Here is a 26618-nt window from a genome sequence, read left to right on the forward strand (position 1 = left end):
TGGAGAGCCCTGTGAGCCCGACAGGATGGGGCAGGGGTGGGGCTGCTGAGGAGGAGAAGCCTAGGATTTCCGAGTTTTCTCTCTGTTAATCTCTGTCCCCATCTCCTCTCTTGCAGTGCGCCTCCATGACAGTATTTCTGAAGAAGGGTTTCACTACCTCGTGTTTGACCTGTAAGTGCCACTTTCTGAGGGTGTGGGGGCCTTTCCCTCCAGCTGACTCAAAATAAAGGCTCAGGAAGAGGCCTAAAACAGGCTCTCCAGCCTCTGCCCAGGGCCCCCTCCTTTGTCCGAGGGAAAGGATTTGACTGGGGCAGATTGCTGCCCCCACCAAGGGGGTCTCCATGTTCCCCCAGTGTCCCCCCAGGGCTCTGAACCCCAGGACAGCATTCCTCTCGCACTTCTGTTCAGCAGCACACCTTGCACAGATGCCTTTGTCTTGTTTCTCAGTGTGCTGTCCTTAGTGAGGAAATAAAATACAGCTCTTTGCATGACCTTAAAAATCCTGAGAAATCAGAGGTAGCTTTCATTAGTCGGAAACCAGGCTCCATTGGATTGGGTCTCTCCTCCACGTTGGTTGTGGTTTAATGTCTTAAAAGTGGCTCTTACCTCCTGGACACTCCTCTCCAGGATTCTCAGGGTTGGGTCTCTGTGTCATTGGTCTCATTACTCTTCAACTTCAGTAGTAGCTCTGTCCTTCCCGGGCAGCGATATTTTAGTGTTTATGTTGGTCTCAAAGCTGTGACTTTTGGGGTAGTTGATTGTTTTCTCTTAGATCCCTGTATCTTCATCTCTGCCTGACTATTAGTGAATCTGTGGATTTTGGAAAAAGAAATGTCCGGAAGGAAGGGAGGGTCCATGATACCTCAAGGAGAATCCAGGTGTCACTGAAGGATCGAGTGTGTTCTGAGCTCTCAGATGAAATGCATGGGGAGTTGGGATTTCTCTGAAAGCCATTCTACAGGGTGACCCTGTTTCTTCTTGGACATTGGGGTTAGGCAAAGGACGCTTTCTGCCTCTGACCCTCTTCTTCCCGTTGGTTGCAGTGTTACCGGCGGGGAGCTGTTTGAAGACATTGTGGCCAGAGAGTACTACAGTGAAGCAGATGCCAGGTAGGATGAGGGCCCAAGAGTTCAAATGTAGCTCTGGAGTTTAGGACTGAAGGAAGTCTTGGCCACCTTCGGGGGCCAGCATTGTACCTGTTTGAATAGTCTTTGGGGAAGATCAGAATAGCTCTCGTCTGGAGAAAGATTCTGTTGACCTGGGCTAGGGCTGCATACTGTGGGTGATATTAGAAGTTAAAAATTCAGCACTTCCTAACCAGGCACAGTGGCTCATGCCTGTAATCCCAGCACTTTGGGAGGCTGAGGCAGTTGGATCACCTGAGGCCAGAAGTTCGAGACCATCCTGGCCAACATGGTGAAACCCTGTCTCTACTACAAATACAAAAAAATTAGCTGGGTGTGGTGGCGTGTGTCTGTAATCCCAGCTACTTGGGCGGCTGAGGCAGGAGAATCACTTGAACCTGCAAGCGAAGGTTGCAGTGAGCCAAGATCATGCCACTGCACTCCAGCCTGCATAACAGAGTGAGACTGTGTCCCCCTCCCCCCACAAAAAAAATCACTCCCAAATGAATGTTTTACAAAGCTTTTCCAAGTCTCCTTTACCCTGTGACCCCAGAAATACTTCTTTTTGCACTACTGTGTACTCACCACCATGCCCAATGTCCCCCTCTGCCCTTTTCTTTCCTTTGACAAATTCTAGTGTGCTCAAGCCACTGTGCTGAGGCTCTGGCATGATGCAGAAGTGCAGAAGACATGGTTTCTGTCCTGAGGGAGTGGAGAGTTCTGGGCTAATAATCCAACCATAGAGCCCCAGGAGCTTTCAGCCTCTGTCACCTTGTCCCTAGACCACCAAGACCAGCCTCGCCGTGGGGCTCCTCCAACTTGAGGACCGTTCCCCGGCCACATGCCTCAGCCTCTGCCCTGCCTGGAATCCCTGGTGCCTCCCTCACCCACGCTCTCAGGAGCCTGTTCAGCCTGCCTTTCCCGCCTTGGCTCTTCCCCCAGCCTTGCTTTTCTCGGGGGGTGATGTCCCTACAACCTGGTTTTGATCATCCTGCCTGCAGCTTATCTGGCTTACGTGGCAGCTCTGGCTGCTTCTGGAGAGTGGGGGAGTGCAGCTTCCTCACGAATTTCTCAACCCTGAGAGGCCAATGTTTGCTGATCAACTTCAGATGCTTCAGCCTCGGGAAGAATTCTCAAGTGGGGAGATGAATTCCAGTGCCAGCAGGGGAGGACCAGGCTGTGGGACGGAGGAGGCAGTGATGGCTCAGGGAGCCTGCGGGGAGGAGGGAGAGCTGTAGGGAGGGGGCCCTGAGGGGGGTGACTGTACCAGTGGGCTTGGCCTGGCTCTGCTGGGACACTTTGCACTTTTGCCATTTTTGGCCAGAAGGCGCTCCCTGCTAGCCCGGCTCTGTTCTAATTATACATCTCTGTGGAGACTTGCCTCTATAGCTCAGTCTTAAAGACACTCCTGGGCTGTGTCCTATGGGGAGGCCCGAGTTTCAGCCCCCAGGGACCCAGTACGACCCCTTGGTTCTTGTGGGATCCCCAGCATCAGATTTTAGGAATAGTAAGTCCAGGCCACCCAGCCGAATACACTGGGATGCTCTGCAGATGTGCTCAGTATACCAGATAGTGCCTGATGACGGGGATCTATACTCTAGGCCAAGTTCCTCAGCCTTGGTGCTACTAACGTTTTAGGCTAGGTACTTCCTTGTTGTGAGGCCTCTCCTGTGCATTGTGGCAGACATTTAGAAGCATCCTTGGCCTCTGCCCACCAAATGCTGGGAGCACCCCTCCTCCAGTTGTGACAACCAGAAATTTCCCTAGGCATTGCCAAATGTCCCCTGCTGGGGGTTGGGGGGGGCGGCAAATTCATTCCCAGTTGAAAACCACTGCTCTAGACTGCCCCCACTCCCTGTCAGGAGTTTGATGACAGGGATGGCAGGATGGTTTGCAATGTGGACAGTCTGATTTACATGTGTGACTGTGGCTGGGCGCAGTGGCTCACGCCTGTAATCCCAACACTGAGAGGCCAAGGTGGGTGGATCACTTGAGCTCAGGAGTTCAAGACCAGCCTGGGCAACATGGTGAGACCTTGTCTCTACAAAAAAATACAAAAATTAGCTGGGCACGGTGCCTCATGCTTGTGGTCCCAGCTACTGGGGAGGCTGAAGTGGGAGGATTGCTTGAGCCCAGGAGGTCAAGGCTGCGGTGAGCTGTGTTCACAACATTGCACTCTAACCCAGGCAACAGAGTGAGACCCTGTCTCAAAAATAAAATAATAAAATAACTTTGGGTTTTTTTCTCTATGCAAAATCATCAGAAGTGCTCCTCAAATGCCCTGTTTGGAAGCTCTTAAGTACATTGTTTCTTAAAGGTATCTTTGCACTTGTTTTAGCTGCCTTACTGGATGCCAGACCTCAGGGCAGCTATTGGGTCTTGTCCATCTTCATATCCTAGGCACTCAATAAACATTTAGGGAAATGAATGAGTACACCCACCGCCAAAGTAGCTTAGGTTGTTTAGTTGGACTCTCCTTCCTAAGTTGCCAGCACAAGCCTCTTCTCCAAGAACAAAATTACTATATGGAGAAAGAGAAAGAAGGAAGGGATTGGATGGTCTCTTCGTCCTCAGGATTCTGAGCTGTCTCCTGATCTCTTGGAAATGAATTGGTTGTGTTAGGCCTTTCCAGTCAAAAGAGGTGAACCCGTTCTAGCGGTGATCCTAGAAAAACCATTGAATCTGCCTGGGCCTCAGCTTCCTCTTTCTTTAAATAGGTTGAACAAGATGATGTGCAGAGTCTAAGGTTCCAGTGGCCGTTAAGTGATTCTCTGTGAATCCGTGGCCCCTTGTCACATGCCTTAGTCTGCAGCATGTGGTCGTGGATGTGGATGAGGTGGTTTAACCCTGCGCTAACATTTCTTTTCCTTCTGCTTTTTTAGCCACTGTATACATCAGATTCTGGAGAGTGTTAACCACATCCACCAGCATGACATCGTCCACAGGGACCTGAAGGTACTACCCAAGCTCCCCTCCTTGCCTCTGCTCGTGAAGTGTTGGCGCCACCTGGTGCCAGATAGTGGTACTGCGTAGGCCCAAACTAGGCTCCCTCTGGGCTGCAGGGTGGGTGCTCACAAGGTTCTCTGTGTTTCTTCTGCAGCCTGAGAACCTGCTGCTGGCGAGTAAATGCAAGGGTGCTGCCGTCAAGCTGGCTGATTTTGGCCTAGCCATCGAAGTACAGGGAGAGCAGCAGGCTTGGTTTGGTAAGGGTGACCCTGTCTTCCCGGAATGCAGCCCCCGCCCTTCCTCCCCTTCCTGATCTGCCTTCCTCTATTAGAACTAGAAGCCAGACCCTTAATGGTCCCCACCTCCTCAGAGACTGACGGAGGGTGGGAGGGTGCAGAGATCTCTCTTGGCCATATGTGACTCAGTACAGCAAGTCTAGCTGTTGTCAGCACTGCTTTCTTGCTGCCTCTGGGAAGGAGCTGGAGTTCCTGGTAGGCATACGGCTTTGCCCTCTGGCTCAGATTCCAGGTGCTACAAGAAGCCCAGCCTGTCAGCTCTTGCTGCCCATGTGCTGAGAGTTTATGTAGAAAAAGCAGCAGGAATGAGATGGGACTTGGGGGAAATGGCTGGTGTGGATTTAACGAGAGAGAAAGTGGGTTCAGTATGCCTCTGCCCTCTCTTCTGCTACAGGTTTTGCTGGCACCCCAGGTTACTTGTCCCCTGAGGTCTTGAGGAAAGATCCCTATGGAAAACCTGTGGATATCTGGGCCTGCGGTAAGCCCATTCCACGCTCTCAGCTTTTCGCTGTTAAGGGCCCTCAACTTGCGATGATGGCAAGAAAGAGGCATCGCTATTCCTTGCGGGTCACACACGTGCCTGGTGTATGTGAAATTATGGTGTTTGCCCCTGGGATAGCTGTTCCCATCACACCCTCCTCCCTGCATACTTCTGGGATGACATTGTATCCTTCTTGAAGAGGGATTTGCCCACGCCTTAGAGGATGGGTTGTGCCTAAAGAAATCCCTGGTGTGACTTGGTGACGTGAAGTGTGAGGCATAGCAGGAGGGGCTGGTAGCATAGCATTATCGGCTGGCATCCACTTCTGACTCTGGTGTGGCCCCTGCCTTTCTAGGTGGCTCTGAGCCCTGCATGGTTTTTCTTGGTTCCTCAGGGAAGTAGGCGACTGACCCCCATGACCTGTGTGTTCTGTCTCGTAGGGGTCATCCTGTATATCCTCCTGGTGGGCTATCCTCCCTTCTGGGATGAGGATCAGCACAAGCTGTATCAGCAGATCAAGGCTGGAGCCTATGATGTAAGGACCAGAGAGCCGGGCAGCCAGGCCAGGAAGGGCAGATGTCCTGCTCCTCGGGCTCTGTCCAAGGGAGCAGGCTTGTTTAGTGTGTCACGTGATACAGGGGGTGTTAGGGGACTTTGAGGACCCAGGAATGGGCATCCAGGGCCCAATTCTTGCCACTCTATGTCCCAGGGAGCAACTTTCTTTTGCACAGCCTTCTTCATAACTAAAATTGAGGAGCCCACTGAAGTACTTTGATCTTTACTTGCAAAGAATGGAGCAGCCTCATTGGTGTGCTGTGTAACACAGGGACAAAAGGCCTGGAGACTCCCTTCACTGCAGTGGCACCTTGGACACATTGCTGAGCCTCTGTTCCCTCCTAAGTAGAGAGCTGGGCTTAAACCAGAGAATGTTGGAGTCCCCTTCCTGCTCTGATCTGATGTTCTGTCATTCTGAACATGACTGTTCTGTGTGTCTTTCCCAGTCTTTAAGTTGACACAGGTTCTGGGATAGCCCCAGGGCTTCTCCAACTCTGCCAGTCACAGCTTTAGGTACCACAGAGTATCCCAATTACAGGAGTTGAGTTGAAGACAGAGCCAGTGTTTCAGGGTGTGAAGCTCACCAATACCATATTCTTCTCCCTATTCCTGCTCCTTAGTTCCCATCACCAGAATGGGACACGGTAACTCCTGAAGCCAAGAACTTGATCAACCAGATGCTGACCATAAACCCAGCAAAGCGCATCACGGCTGACCAGGCTCTCAAGCACCCGTGGGTCTGTGTAAGTGTCTTTGCCAGTGGCCAAGGAGCTCAGGGGTGTCAGCCTTCTGTGTGCCCTCGGCACCACCCCCTCCTTACCAGCAGAGATTCATTTTGGGCCCCAAGCAGTAACTGAGCAGGCGGGCAGAGGACTGTTGAGGGCTAGGGTCAATAAATGTCACCAGGGAGGCTTGGGAGGCTGATGGGGCTGGTGGGCCGCTGCTCCTCTCTCCCCCACTCATGGCTGTCAGTCTGGGATTGGTTCTGTTCTTGGATGAGGGCTCAGGTTGACCCTTGTGGACTCCAGGTAGCCGGTGATAGAAAGCAGCTGGCAAAACCCAAAGTGAATTCCCAAGCTGGGGTTCATACTCAGATCTCAACTCCACTGGAGTGGTGACCAAGATCCAGCAAATCAACAGAAGGGGTCTCTGAGTCATTAAAAGCATAAAAGCTGAGGCATAAAGCTTCTGTGCTAAAGTCCTAGGAGAGTCCTCTAGGCTCTCAGTGTGGGTCGACATACTCTGTTTTCATACACAATTCTTTCAAGCTGAAATATCTACTTTCAGACAAAGAAGAGGATTTGGTAGAGTTAGGCATCTTGACAGCCACGAGGCATTATTTATCTGTCCATTCTGTGTTTATTGAATACCTTTTGGTGCTGGTCACCGTCTGGGTGCTGGAGATACAAAGATGAATGAGGCGTGGTCCCTGCCCCCAAAGATCATCTAGGGAGACAGGCACTCAAACAGGCAGTCATGTTACAATGTGACAAGTAGGTACAAGAATCTAATGAGAGTACAGGAGCTCCTACTGTTCCTGGTGGGTGGTGGGGTTACTGAAGGCTGCATGGAGGAGGTGACACCCCTGTCCTTGTTCTTGGCAAATAACGTGGTCTTCAGAACGTTAACCTGCAGGTTTACATTTAGCACAGCGAGAGGTTATGGGAAACTGTGGTGAGTTGAAGGAATGTTGAGTTGTTTGGTTGTCGATGAGGCTGCAAATATCAGAATGCAAGAGAATGAGGCAAAAGATTCTCTGACATACAAGTTTCTGCCTAAGGAGTTTGGATTTTATTCTGATAGGGAATCATTTAAGGGTTTTAAAGAAGGAATGAAATTTGCATGTAAGAACACTTTGGAAGTTGTGTAGAAAATGAACTGCCAGGCATGGTGGCATGTGCCTGTAGTCTCAGCTGCTGGGGATGCTGAGGCAGGAGGATCATAAGCCCAGGAGTTTGAGGCTGCAGTGAGCTATGACTGCACCTGTGAATAGTCACTGTACTCCAGCCTGGGAAATATGGTCAGACCCCACCTCTTTAAAAAAAAAAAAAAAAGGAAGGGAATTGAAAATTTTTAAAAGAAAAGGGTCGGAGACAGAGAGCTCAGGGAGCTTTTTTAATAGTTGTAATAGTCTAAGCAAGACCAGGTGAGGTCTCAGCAGAGGGTAAGGATGGGGCAATGTGCAGTGTGTTGAAATTCAAGAGATATTTGAGAGAACCTAAAGGATTTAATTCTCTCCAGTTGGATTTGGGGGAGCAAAGAGAGAGGCCAGGTTTCAAGTTGGTCCCTGAGTGGAGAGTTGTACCCTCACTGACCCAGAAGAAAACCAGAGGAGGAGCTTGTTTGTTTTTTTTTTTTTTTTTTTGAGATGGAGTCTCGCTCTGTCACCCAGGCTGGAGTGCAGTGGCGCGGTCTCACTGCAAGCTCCGCCTCCCGGGTTCACGCCATTCTCCTGCCTCAGCCTCCCGAGTAGCTGGGACTACAGGTGCCCGCCACCACGCCCAGCTAATTTTTTGTATTTTTAGTAGAGATGGGGTTTCACCGTGTTAGTCAGGATGGTCTTGATCTCCTGATCTCATGATCCACCCGCCTCGGCTTCCCAAAGTGCTGGGATTACAGGCGTGAGCCACCACGCCCAGCCAAGATGATGGTTTTCATTTTGTGCCTGCTGAGTATGGTGTCTGGCAACCTCCAGCCAGACACATTCAGTGGGTGGTTAGAAATATGGTCCTAGAGATTAGAAAAGAAGCTAAAAATTGGAAATCCAGGTTGTAGTCATTTCTGTGTAGTTGGTAGTGAGGCTGTAGAAATAGCCTCTTCCTATGCTATAGATGGGCCTGTTCCTATGCTGGTTGAGTTCTTACAGTGAGCTTGTATTGGCTGTAGTAGAGAAGAGACGGCCACTACACACCAGCATTTAATGACAGGGAGAGTTAGGGGGCCCAGCAAAGGGCACTGAGAGTGAGACCTTCCAGAAGACCCAGAAGCTAAGAAACAGGGGGTCTCAGTAAGGGAGCATCGGGAATCAGATGCAGAAGAGTCCCTGATTAAGTTGGGGAAGAATCCCCTGGCTCTGACCATTAGATGCCATTGTTTCATCATTTTACTGAGAGTGGAGAGAAAGATGAAACCCTGTTTTCAGTGAGACGAAGAGGGAGTGAGGGTGAGGAGAGGCATGGGGAGCTAGGCATTGAGGTAGGAAATAAATGGTGCTACTTAGATTAGGATGGGCCAGGGGAGCTTTTAATGTAAGACTCACACCTGTAATCCCAGCACTTTGGGAGGCCAAGGCGGGCGATCACTTGAGGCCAGGAGTTTGAGACCAGCCTGGCCAACATAGTGAAACTCCACCTCTACTAAAAATACAAAAAAATTAGCTGGGTATGTTGGTACACACCTATAATCCCAGCTACTTGGGAGGTTGAGGCATGAGAATCACTAGAACCCCGGAGGTGGAGGTTGCAGTGAGCCGAGATAATGACACTGCATTCCAGCCTGGGTGGCAGAGGGAGACTCTGCCTCTAAAAAAAAAAAAAAAACTTCTTTTTAAAGATTATATTGGTCAGGAGCGGTGGCTCACACCTGTAGTCCCAGCACTTTGGGAGACTAGGATGGGTAGATCACTTGAGCCCGGAAGTTTGAGACCAGCCTGAGCAACATGGCAAAACCCCATCTCTACAAAAAAAAACTTTAAAAATTAGCTGGTTGTGGTAGCGTGTGCCTTAGCTACTTGGGAGGCTGAGGTGAGGGGATCACCTGAGCCTAGAGAGGTGGAGGCTGCAGTAAGCCATGATTGTGCTACTGCACTCCAGCCTGGGCAGCAGAGTGAGATGCTGTTTCAAAAAAAAAATTTTTGTTTTGTTTAAGGAGAGGCTTAACTATAATCTATAGAGAATAATCTAGTCCAGGAGAAAGAGTTGAAGATCCTGGCTAATTGAGGAAGCAAAGGTTTGGACAGCAGAAAAAGAGAGGGGGCTCCTGAGCCAAGGGCAAGGGGTCCACCCCAGGGATGAGGCATGATCCCCCTGAGACTTCTATTAGGGTGGAGGCAGGTGAAGATCGGCTTGTGAGTGGAAGTCTGAGCTGAAAGGTGTTCTTGCTGATGACCTCTCATTTTGCTTTTGGAGAAATTTACACCAAGGAGGAGGTGAAATGAGAGACTTGGGGAAGGTAGAGAAGGTGGGGAGAGTTGCCTCCGGACCTGGAAGGAGTGGGCCAAGGCTGAGGGAAAGGATGCGAGGAGGTCCCGTAGTGTTGTGGGCACCTGGCTGCAGGTGCCAGGATTTTTCTGACAGGCTGGTGAAGACAGCAACAGCAAGGGGAGAGGGCAAACAGCCTGAAACAGGCACCCAAGAATGAGGAAAATACTCTGTTCTGGGGTCATTTTTGCGGGCCCTACCCTCTGCAGTCCTGTGTGTCTCGAGCCCCTGAGGACATCACTATATTCTGAAATTACATAATGATGCTGGTATTGACAACTGAGTCATTGAGGAAGTATAGACTATGTCCTGTGGACTCTGTTGAAGGAGGCCAGGAAGTTGGCAGTAAATACATTGAAGACAAATTTCCATCCAAAAAAGGCCGGGCACAGTGGCTCACACCTGTAATCCCAGGACTCTGGGAGGCTGAAGTGAGCAGATCACTTGAGGTCAGGAGTTTGAGACCACCAGCCTGGCCAACATGGCCAACCCCGTCTCTACTAAAAATACAAAAATTAGCTGGGTGTGGTGGGATGTGCCTGTAATCCCAGCTACTCGGGAGGCCAAGACAGGAGAACCTGGGAGGCAGAGGCTACGGTGAGCCGAGATCGCACCACTGCACTCCAGCCTGACCAACAAAGCAAGACTCTGTTGAAAAAAAAAAAAAAAAATTACATCCAGATTGATGAAAAGAATTGATGCTTCAAGGTGACGATCCTTAGCTTCTGGGATCATGGCTTCATTCAGGACCTTGCTGGGGGTGTGTGGAGAGGGGCTCTTGGAAGGAAGGAACGTCCTCTGTAGAGAGCAGGAACCCTGCCATTCTCTCACTGCCGAGCATCTGGAACGCAGTAGGTGCTCAGTAAACAGCTGCCTAAGGAGTGACTGAATGAGGATCACAGCCCCCAGGGTACTCTTCTGTTCCGTAGCCTCTGTTTCCCAAGGAAGAATAGGACAGTCTGTCAGCAGCCCGTCTAGCATCCGTTATGGTGTTCTCACGTTCATGTTGTCCTTATGTAACCTTGAGTTTGGGGTAGTGCTTTTATTCTAAAAGTGTTTTCACATGTGTGACCTCATTTCATCTTCAGAGCAACTCTGGGGTGGCTGAGTGCATGACCCTGTCCTGGGCATGGTATTGGTGCCAGGACTGTGGGAGGCGCAGAGGATCTGGGCTGGAGCTCACAGCCTGTCTGTTTGGTTTCTAGCAACGATCCACGGTGGCATCCATGATGCATCGTCAGGAGACTGTGGAGTGTTTGCGCAAGTTCAATGCCCGGAGAAAACTGAAGGTGAGTGTCGTTTCTGGGCTGCCAGCCTACTTAACATCATGCCTTGCACCAGCGTGGCTCCTGCCCCATTTCAGAAGGAAGCTCCCCTCCTGGCTGGAGCTGGGCTCTGAAAGTTGTACATGTCGCAGGGGAGGGGGCCCAGAGGTCTGATGTCTTCAGGCTCTAGCCAGGACCTGCCTTTGCCTGAGACCAGCCTGCCCTTTTCTAGGGTCTCAGTGAATTCACAGGACCTTCCTCTTTCCCCAGGGTGCCATCCTCACGACCATGCTTGTCTCCAGGAACTTCTCAGGTATGTTTTCCCGGCTGTGTACTTTGATTATGCCGAGGTGGGTGGGTCAGGAATGGGCTGTTGCCATCCTGGGCACCGCTGGGTTTCCTCGGCGTCCTGGGCCACACCTTGACCAGGGCGAGTGAGGATCCTGTTTTGAGGGGCTGCTGCTGCTGCTGAGTCCTGCTCCTGAGGTTCAGGGGGCTGGACTCACATTTGTGAATTCTGTTTCCTAGAACTTCCCAAGGAGTAGCCTGCCCAGCTTGCTATGTACCTTGTTTCTCTGGATTCTTATTTAACTCTCTGAAGACTCTCAGCACTTTACAGATTTTAGTCATTCTAGGATCTTGGAGAATGTGCTGGGGGAAGAAAAGAGAGATGAGGTACAGCGAGTCTTCTCAATTGCCAAATTGCCACCATTCATTTGCCTGCTGGGACGATCTCTTACTTCATTTTGTCCAAGTGGAGATGACTAATAGAAATTATTCCAGATGTTTAAACCTTTTGCGGTGACTTGTGCTTAAAATATTCCCTGTGATACTAGCTATAAAAGTGAAGAAATAAAGACCAGCAGGAGAGAGGGAAAGGAACTTGCTTAAATTTGTATAAAGAATTGGGAGAGGTGGGACCAATAATTTGTAAATCACACTTGACATTTCTTTTTAAGATGCAAGACACTCCACTCCCCCCTTGCCCCCACCCTCACCCCAGACCCTATTATTGTTTGCCTTCAATTGGGAAGCACAGTGGCTTTTTTGTGAGGAAAAGATTAATGTCGAGACTGAAGACAGAGAGGGCTCTGCCCAGCTTGCCATCTCCCCCGGTCCTCCCTCCCTCAAACCCCTTGCCTCACTGTTTTGGTTCAAGACCCCCCTTCTCCTTCCCATAATAAGACTCCCTCCCTTGCTTCCCCTCTGCACCACCATGGAAAGGGGGTTGTATGGGAGCCTAAGCCACCACTCAGTGGGAGCCGCTTCTGAGTACCCGTCCTGATGGGCTTGCCTGCGCTGGCTCTAGGTAACCCCAGGGCCTTGGCTGTGAGGATGCTGCAGGCAGGGAGCCTAGGGCTTCATGGTGTAACGTGAGAGCCATGGAGCTCCGGAAGGCCAGGGCTGGATAGTGAGCCCGGGGCTGGTGGTGCCCTGCCTCAGGCCTTCTCCTTTGACCTTGGTTTGGGGCTTGATCTTGTGTCATGGGTACCCACGACGGGCATACTGTGGTGTGGATCCACCTCTCGCAGATGAGAACGGGGAAGCGTGGCTGGCTGCCTCTGGTGGAGTTGCAACTGTAGTCCCACGCTTGCTTCTTGTGCTTTAATGACGCAGCTTCTACTTTTTGGGTCTACGAGCCTTTCCAGAGGACATTTAACGGCGTTTCTGTGCTGCTCCTAGAGCGAAGCTCTGTCCTCTCTCCCCTCTGAGTTGAAGAAATGTGAAGACAGGCTGCTGCTTCTCTTTTAGCCCAGCCAGTCAATAGCAAGGGCCCTGTCTTGCGGCCCTGGGCCTCCACGTCATCCTCCCCCTCCATTTCAGGAAACTGGCCTCCTGGTTTCAGGAAATCGGGTGTTAGGACAAAGCATTTTATTCATCCCTGTAGAGCCTCCTGTTCTTATTGGCCAGACCTAGACTGGCCTTTGAGCTCACTTTGCCTTGGGTCAGAGGAGACAAACAATGCTGCAAGCATTCCAGGATGGCCTCTTCTGCCCTGACTCTGGGACAGGTGAGGACAGAGTCTGTCCGGAAGCTTCTGCAGAAAGAGGTGTCTATGGATGCAATCAAGAAGGAAGGGCATCTGTGTGTTTCTCTAGGGCTGTTTTTTGAGTTGACCCCCAATAGGAGATGTGGCTTATCCTGGACTCTAGCAGTTTGGCTAGCAGCGAATCGGGGCCTCCAGAGTATATTGCTTCAGCAGCCTTTGTTTTCTTTCTCGGGGCTTATTTCTTGGGCACCTTTCACCTCAGCACACTGTGACACACAGACTGAGAACGCTGCCTCTCCCGGCTACCTCCCTTAAGACAGGGACCTGTGTCTCTGAGAGGCTGGGGGGCGTGGAGCTGGGGCCCACCAGTAAACTTAGCTGCACAAGGGCCACAGACCCTCCCTGGGCCCCCCACGCCAGTCCCTCTAGTGTGTGGGATGTGGAGAGGGGAGAGGGCTGCTCTGCGCCCCCGGCTCTCTCATCGTGGGCTCATTTAGCTTCTAGGGAGGGAAGGACTAGAAGGGAGGGCATTTCATCACAGCCTTAAGCTAGGGCCGGGCTACCTCAGAAGGGGCACCTGCCTCTCACCGGCTCAGGCATTTCGCTGTGGACCCTCCTCCGGAGGGGGTCATGAGACAGGCACTGCAGCCCTCTCCATCTGGTGGGGACGCAGTGTTCCCTATGCCCTGGCCCAGCCTGGTCCTCCCAGGCCCCCAGACTGCTGCAGGGCTGGCTGCGCCTACTTCCTCAGCCTGCCCCTGGCGCTCCGCTCCCCCAGCTCGGCTGGCTTGGCCACGCCGCCTGGGCTGCGCCTCGCGCTGGGGCATGCTCGCTGCTGATGGCCCCGTGGCTTTGCGGGGCTCTGTGCACTGAGAGACTGTATCCCCTCAGTTGGCAGGCAGAGCTCCGCCCCCGCCTCGCCTGCCGCGAGCGCCGCCGGCCTGGCCGGGCAAGGTACGTGGCATGAGTCCTCCCCGACCGCCTGCCTCGGCCCCCTGCCACCCCACCAGGAGGGCCAGCATGCCGGGCCCACTCACCAGGGAGGCGAGTCCCATGCTTGCGGGCTGAGATGGGCATGCCAGACAGACTACCTAACTTGGCATCTGCGAGCGCATCGTTGTTACAGAGCCCCCTAACCAGCCATGCATGCTGGGCGCTTGCCAACTCTCAGGGGGCAGTAGCCTGGGGGCATGGAGCCGGGCAGCGGGAGCCTTGCCAAGAGCCCGATGCCCTGGGAGGGCTGCAGCCAACAGTGGGCCCTCAGAGACAGTGCTGGGCATTGCCGTGAGCTGCCCGGTGCTAGGACTAGATTTCTGCAGCACTGTTTAAGACCCCACAGAGGAGCCACGCTCCTCAAAATTGTGAAGTCTGGCGCTTGCTGGCCTCCAGGTCTGAAAGGCTCCAGAGTGCAGAAGCCTCAAAGCCAGCTGTTTCTGGGTTCATATCCTAGCCCTGCCACACCCTGAGCGAGTCACACCAGCTCTCCCAGCCTTAATGTCCTCACCTCTCCAATGGGGATGATAAATAACATGGTGGTGCTTAAGATCACCCTGTCAAAGGCTCTCAGCCCTGCCTGTGCAGTACAGCCGTTACCTGGGAGCTCGTAAGAAGTCCTAATGCCAGGACCCCACCCCAGACAATAAAATCAGACCCTCGGGGGTAGGATAGGTAGTACGCTTTTTTTAAGCTCCCAGGTGATCCTAATGGGCAACCGGCATTGAGAGCTGGCTGGTGAATGGAAAGCACTTAGACAGTAGGAGGTCAGGCACAGGAGTCAGCACATTTAAAAAACAACATTCAAACCCAGCACGACAAGATAAGATCAAAGGTCTTTTTCTGGAGTCAGAATTCTTGTAATGGAAGGACCCCTGTTCTCACTGGAGAGAGATGGAACACAGCTTGGGGAAGAATGGCTACCCAAAGGGCAGGAGGGTGGCAGCAATAGTGACAACGATGGTGGACACTTACTGAGTACTTGCTATATGCCAGGCACTCTGCTAAGTGCTTTTCATGCATAATCCCACTGGATTCCCACCACTGTTTTTTGATGTCGGCCCTACTTTATCCCATTTTATAGATAAAGAAATTGAGGCTCAGAAAGGTTAAGTAACTCACCAAAGGTCACACAGCTGGCAAGTGGTGGAACCAAGATACAAACCCAGAGCAGGCAGTCCAGGTGTATCAGACAGTTGGGCTGATTCCATCTCCCTGTGCCTCCTAGACTCTCCTCCCCACTGTCTGCTGCCTTCCTGTGGCCTTTTGTGGCCAGCTGGTGTCACCAGCCTTCTGGCACAGAGCTCGTCAGCCTGGAGCGTCACCCCATGCCTGGCTAGAATCTGTTTGACAGCTCATTATTCTGCCGAGTCCTTCCTGCTCACAGGTCCAGAGAGTGGACACTGGGGAAAGGGTGGCAGCTAGGACCCAGTGAACCTGGTGAGGACCTGCTCAGTGAAGGCTTCAACCCCCTGGCAAAACCCTCCTGTAGGTGGTCCTGGTTTCTGTGTCTGTGTCTGTCTGTCCTCTGGTCTCCTGTGTGAACTGTGACACTCTGCTTCTTGAGAACACTCAGGAGATGTCTTGCATCCTTGCAGTTTGGCCATCCAGAGAACTTCCACGGCACCTAGGGATGGAGCCCTCACTCTTTCACCCTGGCACTCTGCTTCCAGGCCTGGGTGGAAGCTGTCAAAGGCAGAATCCCCAGTGCCCCAGGCAGCTCCAGTACTGAGCATGGTTTCTCCTCTAAGTGTCGTGCATCCATGCCCTCTTCCACGCAGAGGAGATCCTGAGGTGCCACCCTGAGGGCTCTGACGCCACTCGAGATCCCCTTGCTGAGAGGCTATAGGAAGTGCCTCTTTTGGGGGTTTCGGGAGACCCTTGGCCCCCTTGTCAGACACAGCACTCTCTTGTGGATCTGGCTGCCGGACTTCAGGTTGGGGAGAGGGTACAATGCAGGAGACTTGATTTTCCTCTTTGTTTTCACAGCTGCCAAAAGCCTATTGAACAAGAAGTCGGATGGCGGTGTCAAGGTAAGTGTCTCCAGCCTCTGAACAGACTGGCCTCTTTCTCCCCGCAGTCACTATGGGAATTCTTGGCACCTGGTTCCCCCTTTCCCAGGGAATCTTCCTATCCTTGCTGGTCTGCTTTAAACAAGATGCCTTTGTGCTCAGAACAGAAGGTTCCGCTGGCCTGAGAGGGAAGTAGGGAGGTATTTTTCCTGGCCCTCGCTGGATGGGAATGACTCAGGGGAAGTGATCCAAATCATAGTTTATACCAGAGCTGAATCCGGAACCTGACTTCCACAAGGATGCTTCATCTCCAGGGCTTGACTCTGGGTTTTTTAGGTCATTTGGTTATCTTTCTTTTTTTCCTTTTTAGAGCGCAAATCCTTTTAATCAAATGAAAGCCAAGTTTGCCTGAGTGATTCAGGCAGGGTATAGGGCTTGGAACCTGAAACCACTCTCCTTTTGGTCTTTTTCCTTCTCTCTACAACACTTTCAGATCCCACTGAGTGCAACAGCCTCGAGCTTTCTTGACACATAGGCTCCTCAGAAAAAGGCAAAGGCCATGGTGGATCACGGCTTGTTCCCACTGGGTGAGGGAGCTTTTCCCATGGGACTGGGGCAAGAGGAGGGACCTGGGACCCACCAGGAGCCCTGCTGGGAATGGCTGCTTAGCCAAGGTAGAGGAGAGGTGACTGGGGCTACCCACAGGGCCCAAGACATTCTGTAGATGCTTTGGGGGCAGAAAGGATCCTGGGGCTAGGGCATTGGGTAGGAGCTCATGCTATTTTGAAGCCTCCCAGCTTACACTCTAGACTAGATTTTCACTGGGCCTTTTCCCAAGATCTTGCGTCAACAGCTGAGATACACACACATGCCCCGTTCCCTCCCCACTCCCTCCTCTTTCCCTCATTCTCTGCATGCCTGCTTCTGTGTCCTTCCGCCCCTCGCAGAGGAGCTTGGGCTCCGCGCACACCCTCTGACATGGAGCTGGGGGCATCGTGCAGTCCCAAGCTCTGCCCTGAGCTACATGGATGCAGCCAGGTGAGGAGAAGGGGCAGGTTTAGTTGGAGAGAGTGTTTAATAAGTACCTGTCAGTCAGATGTCCACGCAGCATTCTGTTCTGAGGGGTACACAACAGAGGTGTAAGAGGGGGTGTGGCTTTCAGTCGCCATAGGAAGGGGGCCGCACCTGGCGGCTGAGCGCTGCTAGTGGACCCATGTGAGACGGTTTAGTCCAGGAAGCTCATAGGAGAGAGCGTACTGGAGAAAGCTGCAGGGACATAGGTGAGACTCACTTTGCAGTTTTACTTTCTGCTATATGTTTTCTTTAAATTGAAAATATGGGTCAGGCTTGGTGGCTCACTCCTGTAATCCCAGCACTTTGGGAGGCTAAGGTGGGTGGATCACCTGAGGTCAGGAATTCAAGACCAGCCTGGCCAACCTGGTGAAACTCCGTCTCCACAAAAATACAAAAATTAGCCAGTCATAATGACCGGTGCCTGTAGTCCCAGCTACTCGGGAGGCTGAGGCAGGAGAATGGCTTGAACCCGGGAGGTGGAGGTTGCAGTGAGCCAAGATTGCGCCATTGCACTCCAGCCTGGGCGACAGAGCAAGACTCCGTCTGAAAATAAAGAAAAGAGAAAAGAAAACAACATGCCATTTCTATAACTTAAAAACAACAAATTATATTTGTATGAGTTCTTTTATACATATTGATGTTCTCTGCCCAGTGAGAACACAGGGTGTGTGGTAGATTGATGTCAAAAATATGGTTGGATCAGTCTTATCAGGCAGAATTGGAAGTTTCTGTGGCAGACCATGGGAAATACCCTGCCACTGAGCAGGGAAGCTATGGTGAGAGTGCTGATAGAAATGATTTGGCAAGCCGGGTGCGGTGGCTTCACTCTTGTAATCCCAGCATTTTGGGATGCTGAGGCAAAAGGATTGCTTGAGTCCAGGAGTTTGAGACCAGCCTGGGCAAAACCTTGTCTGTGGAAAAAAAAAAAAAAAAAATTAACCGGGCATAGTGGTGTGCATCTGTAGTCACAGCTACTTGGGAGGCTGAGGTGAGAGAATTGCCTAAGCCCAGGGAGTTCGAGCCTGAGGTGAGCCAAGATCAAGCCACTGCACTCTCCAGCCTGGGTGACAGAGTGAAACCCTTCCTCAAAAAAAAAAAAAAAAAAAAAAAAGATACCTGCTGTGCCCCTAGGAGTTGGGAAGGCAAAACTTAATCTACCTTTTAAGGTGTTTACAGTGGGAGAGACACAAGGCAGCTACTGGTTCTATGGAGTCTGCTAAGGTCTCAGGGAGGTGTGCACCTGGCAGGTGCTGGGGGAGCAGACAGATAAACATCCAAACCAGGACAGGAATCTTCTGGAAGGAGACGGCCAGGAATTGAGTTTGAGGGAGTAGCTGGATTTTGCTGGGTTAAGGAGGAGACAGGAGGGGAGGGATATTCCAGGCAGAGGGAAGAGCGCATGTGAAGATACACGAGGTTGAAACAGCATGATGATTCTGGGAACTTCAGTATCTTCTTTATGGCTGAAGGGAAGAGCAATTGCATAAAATGAGACCTGAAATAAAGCAGTGACTGCTGAGGTGGAGAGGAGAGGATGGAAAAGACACCATTACAGAACAGGTTTCTAGCCAAACTTTCTAGATACTACTGGTCTCAAAGATGAAGGTCATGTGCAGCCATGTAAGATTAGCCCAAGGAGCCAGCTCAAACCATGCACATCCAGGGCCCAGCTTGGAATTCATATTCTGGAGGCCTTGGCTGGGAGGCAGAATCTGAATTTTAAAAACACTTTCATGAATCCAAAGCACATGAAGGTTTAAGAGTCTGGTAAAGGCAAAATTTCGGGGTTATGTGTTAAGAAAGGGCTGGAACAAGAGTCGGCAAAGGAAACAGAAGAAGGACAGAGAGGTAGGGGAAAAACAGACGTGTGCAGCAGCAGCAGCTCTTCCAGGAACCCTGAGGATGAGGGCTGGGCAGACACATCATTAGGTAAGGGCTTTAAATGAAGACATGCGTGGGGAACCTAGCCCTGCAATGTGTTGTGTGTCTGACCCTGATATGTGCTCAGTAAATGAGTTTTATGCCACATTCTTTTGAGAAAAGAGCTTCAATATCATGGTGGGAACCAGAGGCCAATTATCACCCAAAATTAAAAGGCCAACCGCATATTCACAGCAGTTGTGATGGGAGGGGTTAATATTTTTATTGAAAGAGTTTCTGTAACAAATAATCCCTCTTAAAACCCAGTAGAGGCTGGGCGTGGTGGCTCACGCCTGTAATCCCAGCACTTTGGGAGGCTGAGGCGGGCAGATCACGAGGTCAGGAGATCGAGACCATCCTGGCTAACATGGTGAAACCCCGTCTCTACTGAAAATACAAAAAATTAGCTGGGCGTGGTGGCGGGTGCCTGTAGTCCCAGCTACTCAGGAGGCTGAGGCAGGAGAATGGCATGAACCCGGAAGGCGGAGCTTGCAGTGAGCTGAGATTGTGCCACTGCACTCCATCCTGGGCGACAGAGCGAGACTCCGTCTCAAAAAAAAAAACCCAGTAGATAGGCTAGGTGCAGTGGCTCACATCTGTAATCCCAGCACTTTGGGAGGCCGAGGTGAGCTGATCACTTGAGGCCAGGAGTTCGAGACCAGCCTGGCCAACTTGGTGAAACCTCCTTTCTACTAAAAATACAAAAAGTAGCCAGGTGTGGTGGTGCACGCCTGTAGTCCCAGCTACTCAGGAGGCTGAGTTAGGAGAATCACTTGAACCTGGGGGGCAGAGGTTGCTGTGAGCCAGGATTGCGCCACTGCATTCCAGCCTGGGGGACAGAGCAAGACTCCGTCTCAAAAAAAAAAAAAAGGAAGATAGATGATCAAAGAAAATAAACTGACAACCTGAAAACAAGGAAGTAGAACTGGATAACAAATGTGGAAAAATTTCTAGCCTCACCAGTATCAGAGAAATGCAAATTGAAACAAGGTGCCATTTTTGGACTCTAGTTAGTGATGGTAGTGAAAACCAGAATGGTCCTTTCTAAAACAGCCTGTGTGTCAAAACCATAAAAATGCTTCTACCTCTTTTACCCTGTTAATTCTACTTCTGAGAGTTTTTCCTAAAGAAATAATTCAAAATAGGAAAAAGCTAAAAGCAGAAAAATGTTGAACATGACATTATTTATAGCTGTGGGAAGATTGGAGGCTGGGCACAGTGGCTTATGCCTGTAATCTCAGCACTTTGTGAGGCCAAGTTGGGAGGATTGCTTGAACCCAAGAGTTTGAGACTAGCCTGGGAAATGTAGTGAGACCCCCATCTCTTAAAAAAAAAAAAAAAAAAAAAATTTAGCCGAGCGTGGTGGAATGTGCCTGTAGTCCCAGCTACTTGGGAGGCTGAGGTGGGAGGACTGCTTGAGCCCAGGAGGCTAAGGTTACAGCCAGGATCACACCACTGCACTCCAGCCTGGGTGACAGAGTGAGGCTCTGTCTAGAGAAGAAAAAAAAGATTGGAGACAATTTGAAAAGCCAATAAGGAGCCAGACACAGTGGTGCGTACCTATAGTCCCAGCTACTTAGGAGGCTGTAGCAGGAGAGAATTGCTTGAGCCCAGGAATTCGAGGCCAGCTGGGCAACATAGTGAGACCCCCAACCTTAAAAATGTTTTTAAATTTAAAAATAAAAAGATTTTTTAAAAGCCAATAAATGACTAAATACTTATGGGAAATCTATTTAATAAACTATTAAAAAGTTATTAATTTTCATGACCGTAGGGATGTTTTAAGTGAAAAATAAAGTGCAGAAATGTTTTATATTAAGTGAAGGAAGTGGTACATAAAGGAGTACAGACAAGCCAGGCACGGTGGCTCACGCCTGTAATCCCAGCACTTTGGGAGTCCGAGGCAGACAGATCACGAGGTCAGGAGATCGAGACCAGCCTGGCCAACATGGTGAAACCCTGTCTCTACTAAAAATACAAAAATTAGCTGGGCGTGGTGGTGCGTGCCTGTAATCCCAGCTACTCGGAAGCCTGAGGCAGGAGAATCTCTTGAACTAGGGAGTCAGAGGTTGCGGTGAGCCAAGCGCGCCACTGCACTCCAGCCTGGTGACAGAGCAAGATTCTGTCTCAAAAAATAAAAAAAAAAAGGGGGTACATACACTATCATTCTAAATTTGGTTTGAAGAAACGTGTTTGTAGATATTTATTCAGTATATAATATGTGGATAAAAAAGAGACTGGAAGAAAGCCCACTGAAGTGTCAACAGTAACTTCACCAGGTGATGGGAATTTGAGAAACTTTTTTTCTTATACATTTTTCTGTATTCTATATTTTTCATCTAGATTGTGCACTACTGTTATCAGAATTTTTTTTAATACTATTTTTTTTTAAAGTAAAGCATAATACCAGGTGTGGCAACTCATGCCTGTTAATCCCAGCTACTTGGGAGGCTGAGGTGGGAGGATCGCTTGATCCCAGGAGGTTCAGCCTGGGCAACATAAGCAAGACTCCATCTCAATTAAAAAAAAAAGAAAAGAGGTAAGGCATGTGCTTGTATTATTATATCTTATAATGGTATCTTTTTTTTTGTTTTTTGAGACCGGGTCTCACTCTGTTCCCCTGGCTGGAGTGTAGTGGTGTGATCTCGGCTCATTACAACCTCCGCCTCCCAGGCTCAAGTGATTCTTCCACCTCAGCCTCCTGAGTAGCTGGGAATACAGGCATGTGCCACCACGCCCGGCTGATTTTTGTATTTTTAGTAGAGACGGGGTTGCCCAGGCTAGTCTTGAACTCCTGAGCTCAGGTGATCTGCCCGCCTTGACTTCCCGAAGTGCTGGGGTTACAGGCATGAGCCACCACACCTGGCCTATAATGATATCTTAAAAGATTGCTTTTTTTTTAGACGGAGTCTCACTCTCACCCAGGCTGGAGTGCGATGGCACGGTCTTGGCTTACTGCAACCTCCGCCTCCTGGGTTCAAACAATTCTCCAACCTCAACCTCCCAAGCAGCTGGGACTACAGGCGCGTGCCACCACACCCGGCTAATTTTTGTATTTTTAGTAGAGACGGGGTTTTGCTATGTTGGCTAGGCTGGTCTCGATCTCCTGACCTTGTGATCCGCCCACCTCGGCCTCCCAAAGTGCTGGGATTACAGGCATGAACCACCGTGCCCGGCCAATTGCATTTTTTAAAAAGACTGGAAGATTGCTAGGAGTATGAGTGGTTTTCCCATGCCCCTTCTGTGTTTTCCAAATTGCTTGTATTGTGGCTGCAGTCCTTTTATAATATGAAACAGGTAAATAACAACTTATGTTGTGGCTGCATCAAAGGGCTGAGAAATGAAAAGGAGAGGACAAAGCAAGATGTGCGGAGTTCGACCTTTCCAGGCTCTCTGAAAGTCAAGGTTTTGATCAATGTTATGAGGGAGGCCTGTGAAGTAGCTCAGATCGTCTTGAGCTTTCAGCATCATGGATTCTTCTTTTAGATCCGATCTTCCCTTCCCAACTCCCCCTTCCTCAATTCCTACCGCTTAAGTGCCCATAGGGCGATTTCTTTTTCACTGTTCAGAAGCTTTCTGCAAGATGTTCAAAATACTAGCGTTGGTTTGAGCAGCTACTCTGTCTTGTGTTCTTGATTTGGGGGACTTAGCTTCTATTTAGATTTCTTTGAAGCTGGATGCCAGTGACCCAGGATCTGTGGAAGAGTAAGAGCCACTTGTGAGGATGACTGAAGAGGCCACAAACTCTCAGATCCTGAGAGTGTAGGACAACTTGTGCCTCCTGCTAGTCCCAGGCCAGAATGGCCATCATATCTTTAAAAAAGAAAGCAAGCAAGAAAAACAAAAGGTTATAGTTATTTCCCTAAGTACTATTTGAATTATTTTGTTAAATTAAGTATGGAAAGAGGTTTGAACCCTTTTCCAGCTTAAAATTTTAAATAAATATACAGTTTTTAAGTAAAAGTGAGATATGATTCTTTAGAAATCATCTGGCATTTAGCCAGGCATGGTGGTGTGCACCTGTAGTCCTAGCTACTCAGGAGGCTGAGGCAGGAGGATCCCTTGAGCCCAGGAGGTTGAGGCTGCAGTGAGCCATGATCATGCCAGTACCTCAGCCTGGGCAATAGTGCAAGACCTTATCTCTAAAAAAATAATAAAAAGACCTCACATTTAGACAATGTGGTAGTGTGCTGGTTCAGAAGGAGCCCAGCTATGCATGGCTAAGGGCAAATCCCTGAATGGAGAAGGAAATTGAAAAATGTTCACTAACCTGAGAAACAGTCTTTGGAAAAGGGTGATCTCAGGTTCTCATGCAGGACAATTTAGGAAAAAGAGAGCAAGCCAGGAGAAGGCTGAGAACTTACTCCCCATTAGTCAGAAGTCTGCTTTAAGTCAAGATCCTGCAATGGCCTTTGACAACGAGCCCCTGAAAATCACCAGAACCAAGACTGGGCCGGGTGAGTGAGTGCCTGCGCAGAGTTCTCGCTGCTGTGATTCAGTGCAAGTTAGAAACCTGTGCTCTTCTTTAGCCTGGGGAAAAAACAAAGTCAGCAAACCCAGCTCAACTCAGCAAACTTTCGTCGCCTGTATGCTAACTATAAGGCATGTTGCTAGGTACTGTGGAAAGTGTAAAGATACATAAGATAGGAACCTTCCTGAAAGCAGTAACACTTTAGTTGGGTAAAGGGATAAGGAGATACACACACACACCCCACTGCCTATATTATATATATGAATATAAGGGAGCTCCCTCTTTGGGATAAGGACACACACACACACACACACACACACACACACACACACACACACACACACACACACACACACACACACACACACACACACACACACACACACACACACACACACACACACACACACACACACACACACACACCCCCGCTACCGGAGACACACACACACACCCCCCGCTACCTATATTATATATATGAATATAAGAGAGCTCCCTCTTTTTGAGGGATAATTTTAGAAGTAAAATCTCATATTTGAGCATATTTAAAAGGCCACTGTAAGGCTGGGCGCGGTGGCCTACGCTTGTAATCCCCGCACTTTGAGAGGCCAAGGCAGGTGGATCACCTGAGGTCAGGAGTTCGAGACCAGCCTGGCCAACATGGCGAAACCCCATCTCTACTAAAAATACAAAAAAAAATTAGCGGGGCGTGGTGGCAGGCGCCTGTAATCCCAGCTACTCAGGAGGCTAAGGCAGGAGAATTGCTTGAACCCGGGAGGTGGAGGTTTCAGTGAGCCGAGATGGTGGCACTGCACTCCAGCCTGGGCAACAGAGCAAGACTCCCTAAAAAAAAATAATAATAATAAATAAATAAATAAAAGGCCAATGTAAAAGAGGCCTAACTATAGGTTTTTCTTTTCCTTTAAATCTAATTCTAAATTATGGACCATTGTCAATATTTGTAGCCTCTTTCGTTGATTATAATAATAATCCCTGAAAATGCCTTCTAAAGAATGCTGGCCCCTTGAGGGCAGGAGCAGTTTATCAGCTGTGTTTACTGTACCTGAAACAGCCCTCAGCGTTTGCTGGGCATTGTTAAATGAATGTGCAAAAGTTGAATGACAAACGGACATATTACAGGGGGACCTTACCCCTAGTGAGCTAATGATGACATTGATAATTACTCTTCATTTTTTAGACACAGTCTTCTGGGATATATTTTCAGTGTTCCATGTGGTCTTCATGTTGATGCGTCTGTTTCACATGTGAACGTAAAGTTCGTGAGCATCTAGTTGAGGCTGAGGAATCACTGCTTTCAACATTCCCTGTGGCTTACATCCCTGCATTTGTATGATCACTGTAGTTTTAATCACTGGCACTCCTGTGTTTCCATTTTCCACGAATTGCAAAATGCAATAAAAAATTCAAATATTGTAAACAAGCATGGCTATACTGACAAAGGAAGGCCAACATTTAACTGCTAGGTGATTTTCAAAAGCTCAGCATCTTTATGTAAAAAGCATAGTAGGGGTGCAGCGAAGTCAGAAGTCAAATTTTATTAGAGCTGAGGACAGCCTATAGTAGCTTTTGCTTTTTCCCTGGTGGCTGCTCACTTGAATTTCAGACAGTTCTAGTAATGAGAGAAAATAAATAACATTACAGGGTGAGCTAACCCTATGAACCCAGACCTGTAAATTTGTAGCAAAATGATACTTACCCTCACAGACTTGTGACTTAATCGCCTTAAGAGGCTTTTTTTGAGCAAGGCTGAGACGTCTCAGAAGATACTAAATCTGTGTCTATGAACCTGACCACAAAAGAGTTCTTCCCTCCCAGGGTCTGGAGGGTGTGAGTGCCTGTCGGTCCATGTGCTGTTTAACCCTCTGGTGCTGGACTCCGGGTCTCCCTCCGCTCTTTTCTCCCCGATGCAGAGCCCACGCTGGTGCGCTAACCTGCAGCATCTCTGTGCTTCTCTTCTTACCTCCTCTTTCCCCTTCTCTTTCCCTCTTGCTGTGGTGTGTCCAGAAAAGGAAGTCGAGTTCCAGCGTGCACCTAATGGTGAGCCTTGCCTGCCCACCCATCGCCCGCTCCATGCTGCCTGTGCCCGCCTGCCAGCCACGCAAACCTGTTCTGCCACGTGCGTGTGCCTCACTCATCCTCACTGCATGTCTGTGCTGTGTGGGCAGGTGTGGCCTGTCCTGCCAGGCGGGGGCCATTGCCCAAGGTCACCCAGTAGCCTAAAAAGTGGGCATTGGAAGGGGTGGTACGGCACCCCCTGCTGTGGAGCTTGGACAGACTCCAGCGGCCCAGGGTAGGATGTGAAGCTGGTAGGGACTTGGGGCAAGCAAGGGAGAGACCCTCACTCTGTCACCCAGAAGGAGAGGCCCTGCTTCCCAGGCATGAGCAGCTGCTTCCTACAGACTGGCAGCTGGAGGGCAACTGTGTGGTGGGCAGAGGAGCTGGTTGCAGGCTCCCACTTGTGAGTCTTGCTCTCCTGGCTCTGCTCCCGTGCAAATCCCATTCTCTCTAGCTGTGCCCAGTGGTTCATCCTGCCCACCCAGCCCTCGGGGGGACAGCTAACTCATCTTTCTCATGGGACACTGGGCACCAAGGGCAACACAGCAGCCTGAGTCATTATGAAACCATCCATTAAAACCAGAGGTGGGGGCCAGGCGCGGTGGCTCACGCCTGTAATCCTAGCACTTTGGGAGGCCGAGGCGGGTGGATCACGAGGTCAGGAGATCAAGATCATAACGCGGTGAAACCCTGTCTCTACTAAAAATACAAAAAATTAGCCAGGCGTGGTGGAGGGCACCTGTAGTCCCAGCTACTCGGCTGGCTGAGGCAGGAGAATGGCGTGAACCCAGGAGGCGGAGCTTGCAGTGAGCCGAGATCGCGCCACTGCACTCCAGCCTGGGCAACAGAGCAAGACTCCGTCTCAAAAAATATATAAACCAGAGGTGGGGCCACTTGGGTGACATCCCAGCCCTCTGCAGGTTTTATGGGCACCCTGGAGTCCTTGCCCCCTATAAGGGTCTTGGCCTCAGCTGGGATTTACAGGTAGGGCAGCCCTCTCTAATCAACCCCGAACAGGTCAGCATCATTCACTCAGCTAGGTGGGCTTTGCTTCTTGGTGGGAATGAGAGACAGCAGAGCCCCTGTGAGTTTAGACCCACCGTCTCACTACTCCTGGGACCCCTCTTCTCTAGCTGTCGCAGTCTGTGGAGTCTGGTTCAGTGGAGTCACTTGGTGCCTGGCTTGAGGTTCCATGCCTAGCCCTGGGTTTGGGGAT

The 26618-nt window shown here is 50.2% G+C and overlaps 1 protein-coding gene across 50 annotated transcripts in view; it reads left to right on the top strand.

The window, feature by feature from the left end:
- The window catches only part of CAMK2G (calcium/calmodulin dependent protein kinase II gamma), a 62194-nt gene that overhangs the window by 21244 nt on the left and 14332 nt on the right, over positions 1-26618 (top strand). For 22 of the 50 annotated variants that reach the window (XR_008510485.2, XR_010141418.1, XM_024254186.3 and 19 more), the window contains exons 4-13: positions 117-171; positions 1044-1109; positions 4007-4079; positions 4225-4327; positions 4761-4844; positions 5288-5382; positions 6023-6145; positions 10807-10890; positions 11137-11179; positions 15839-15882. Coding sequence is in view for 46 of the 50 variants with exons in the window: in XM_024254186.3 (XP_024109954.1) it covers positions 117-171; positions 1044-1109; positions 4007-4079; positions 4225-4327; positions 4761-4844; positions 5288-5382; positions 6023-6145; positions 10807-10890; positions 11137-11179; positions 15839-15882 (770 nt within the window). In the remaining 4 variants the exon portion in view is untranslated. Of the gene's footprint in view, positions 1-116; positions 172-1043; positions 1110-4006; positions 4080-4224; positions 4328-4760; positions 4845-5287; positions 5383-6022; positions 6146-10806; positions 10891-11136; positions 11180-13747; positions 13811-15838; positions 15883-25351; positions 25385-26618 lie in introns of all 50 variants that reach the window. The other 28 variants (XR_010141417.1, XM_024254182.3, XM_054522454.2 and 25 more) reach the window with 5 other exon arrangements.

Source organism: Pongo abelii, chromosome 8 (genome assembly GCF_028885655.2).
Source record: "Pongo abelii isolate AG06213 chromosome 8, NHGRI_mPonAbe1-v2.0_pri, whole genome shotgun sequence".
NCBI lineage: Eukaryota > Metazoa > Chordata > Mammalia > Primates > Hominidae > Pongo > Pongo abelii.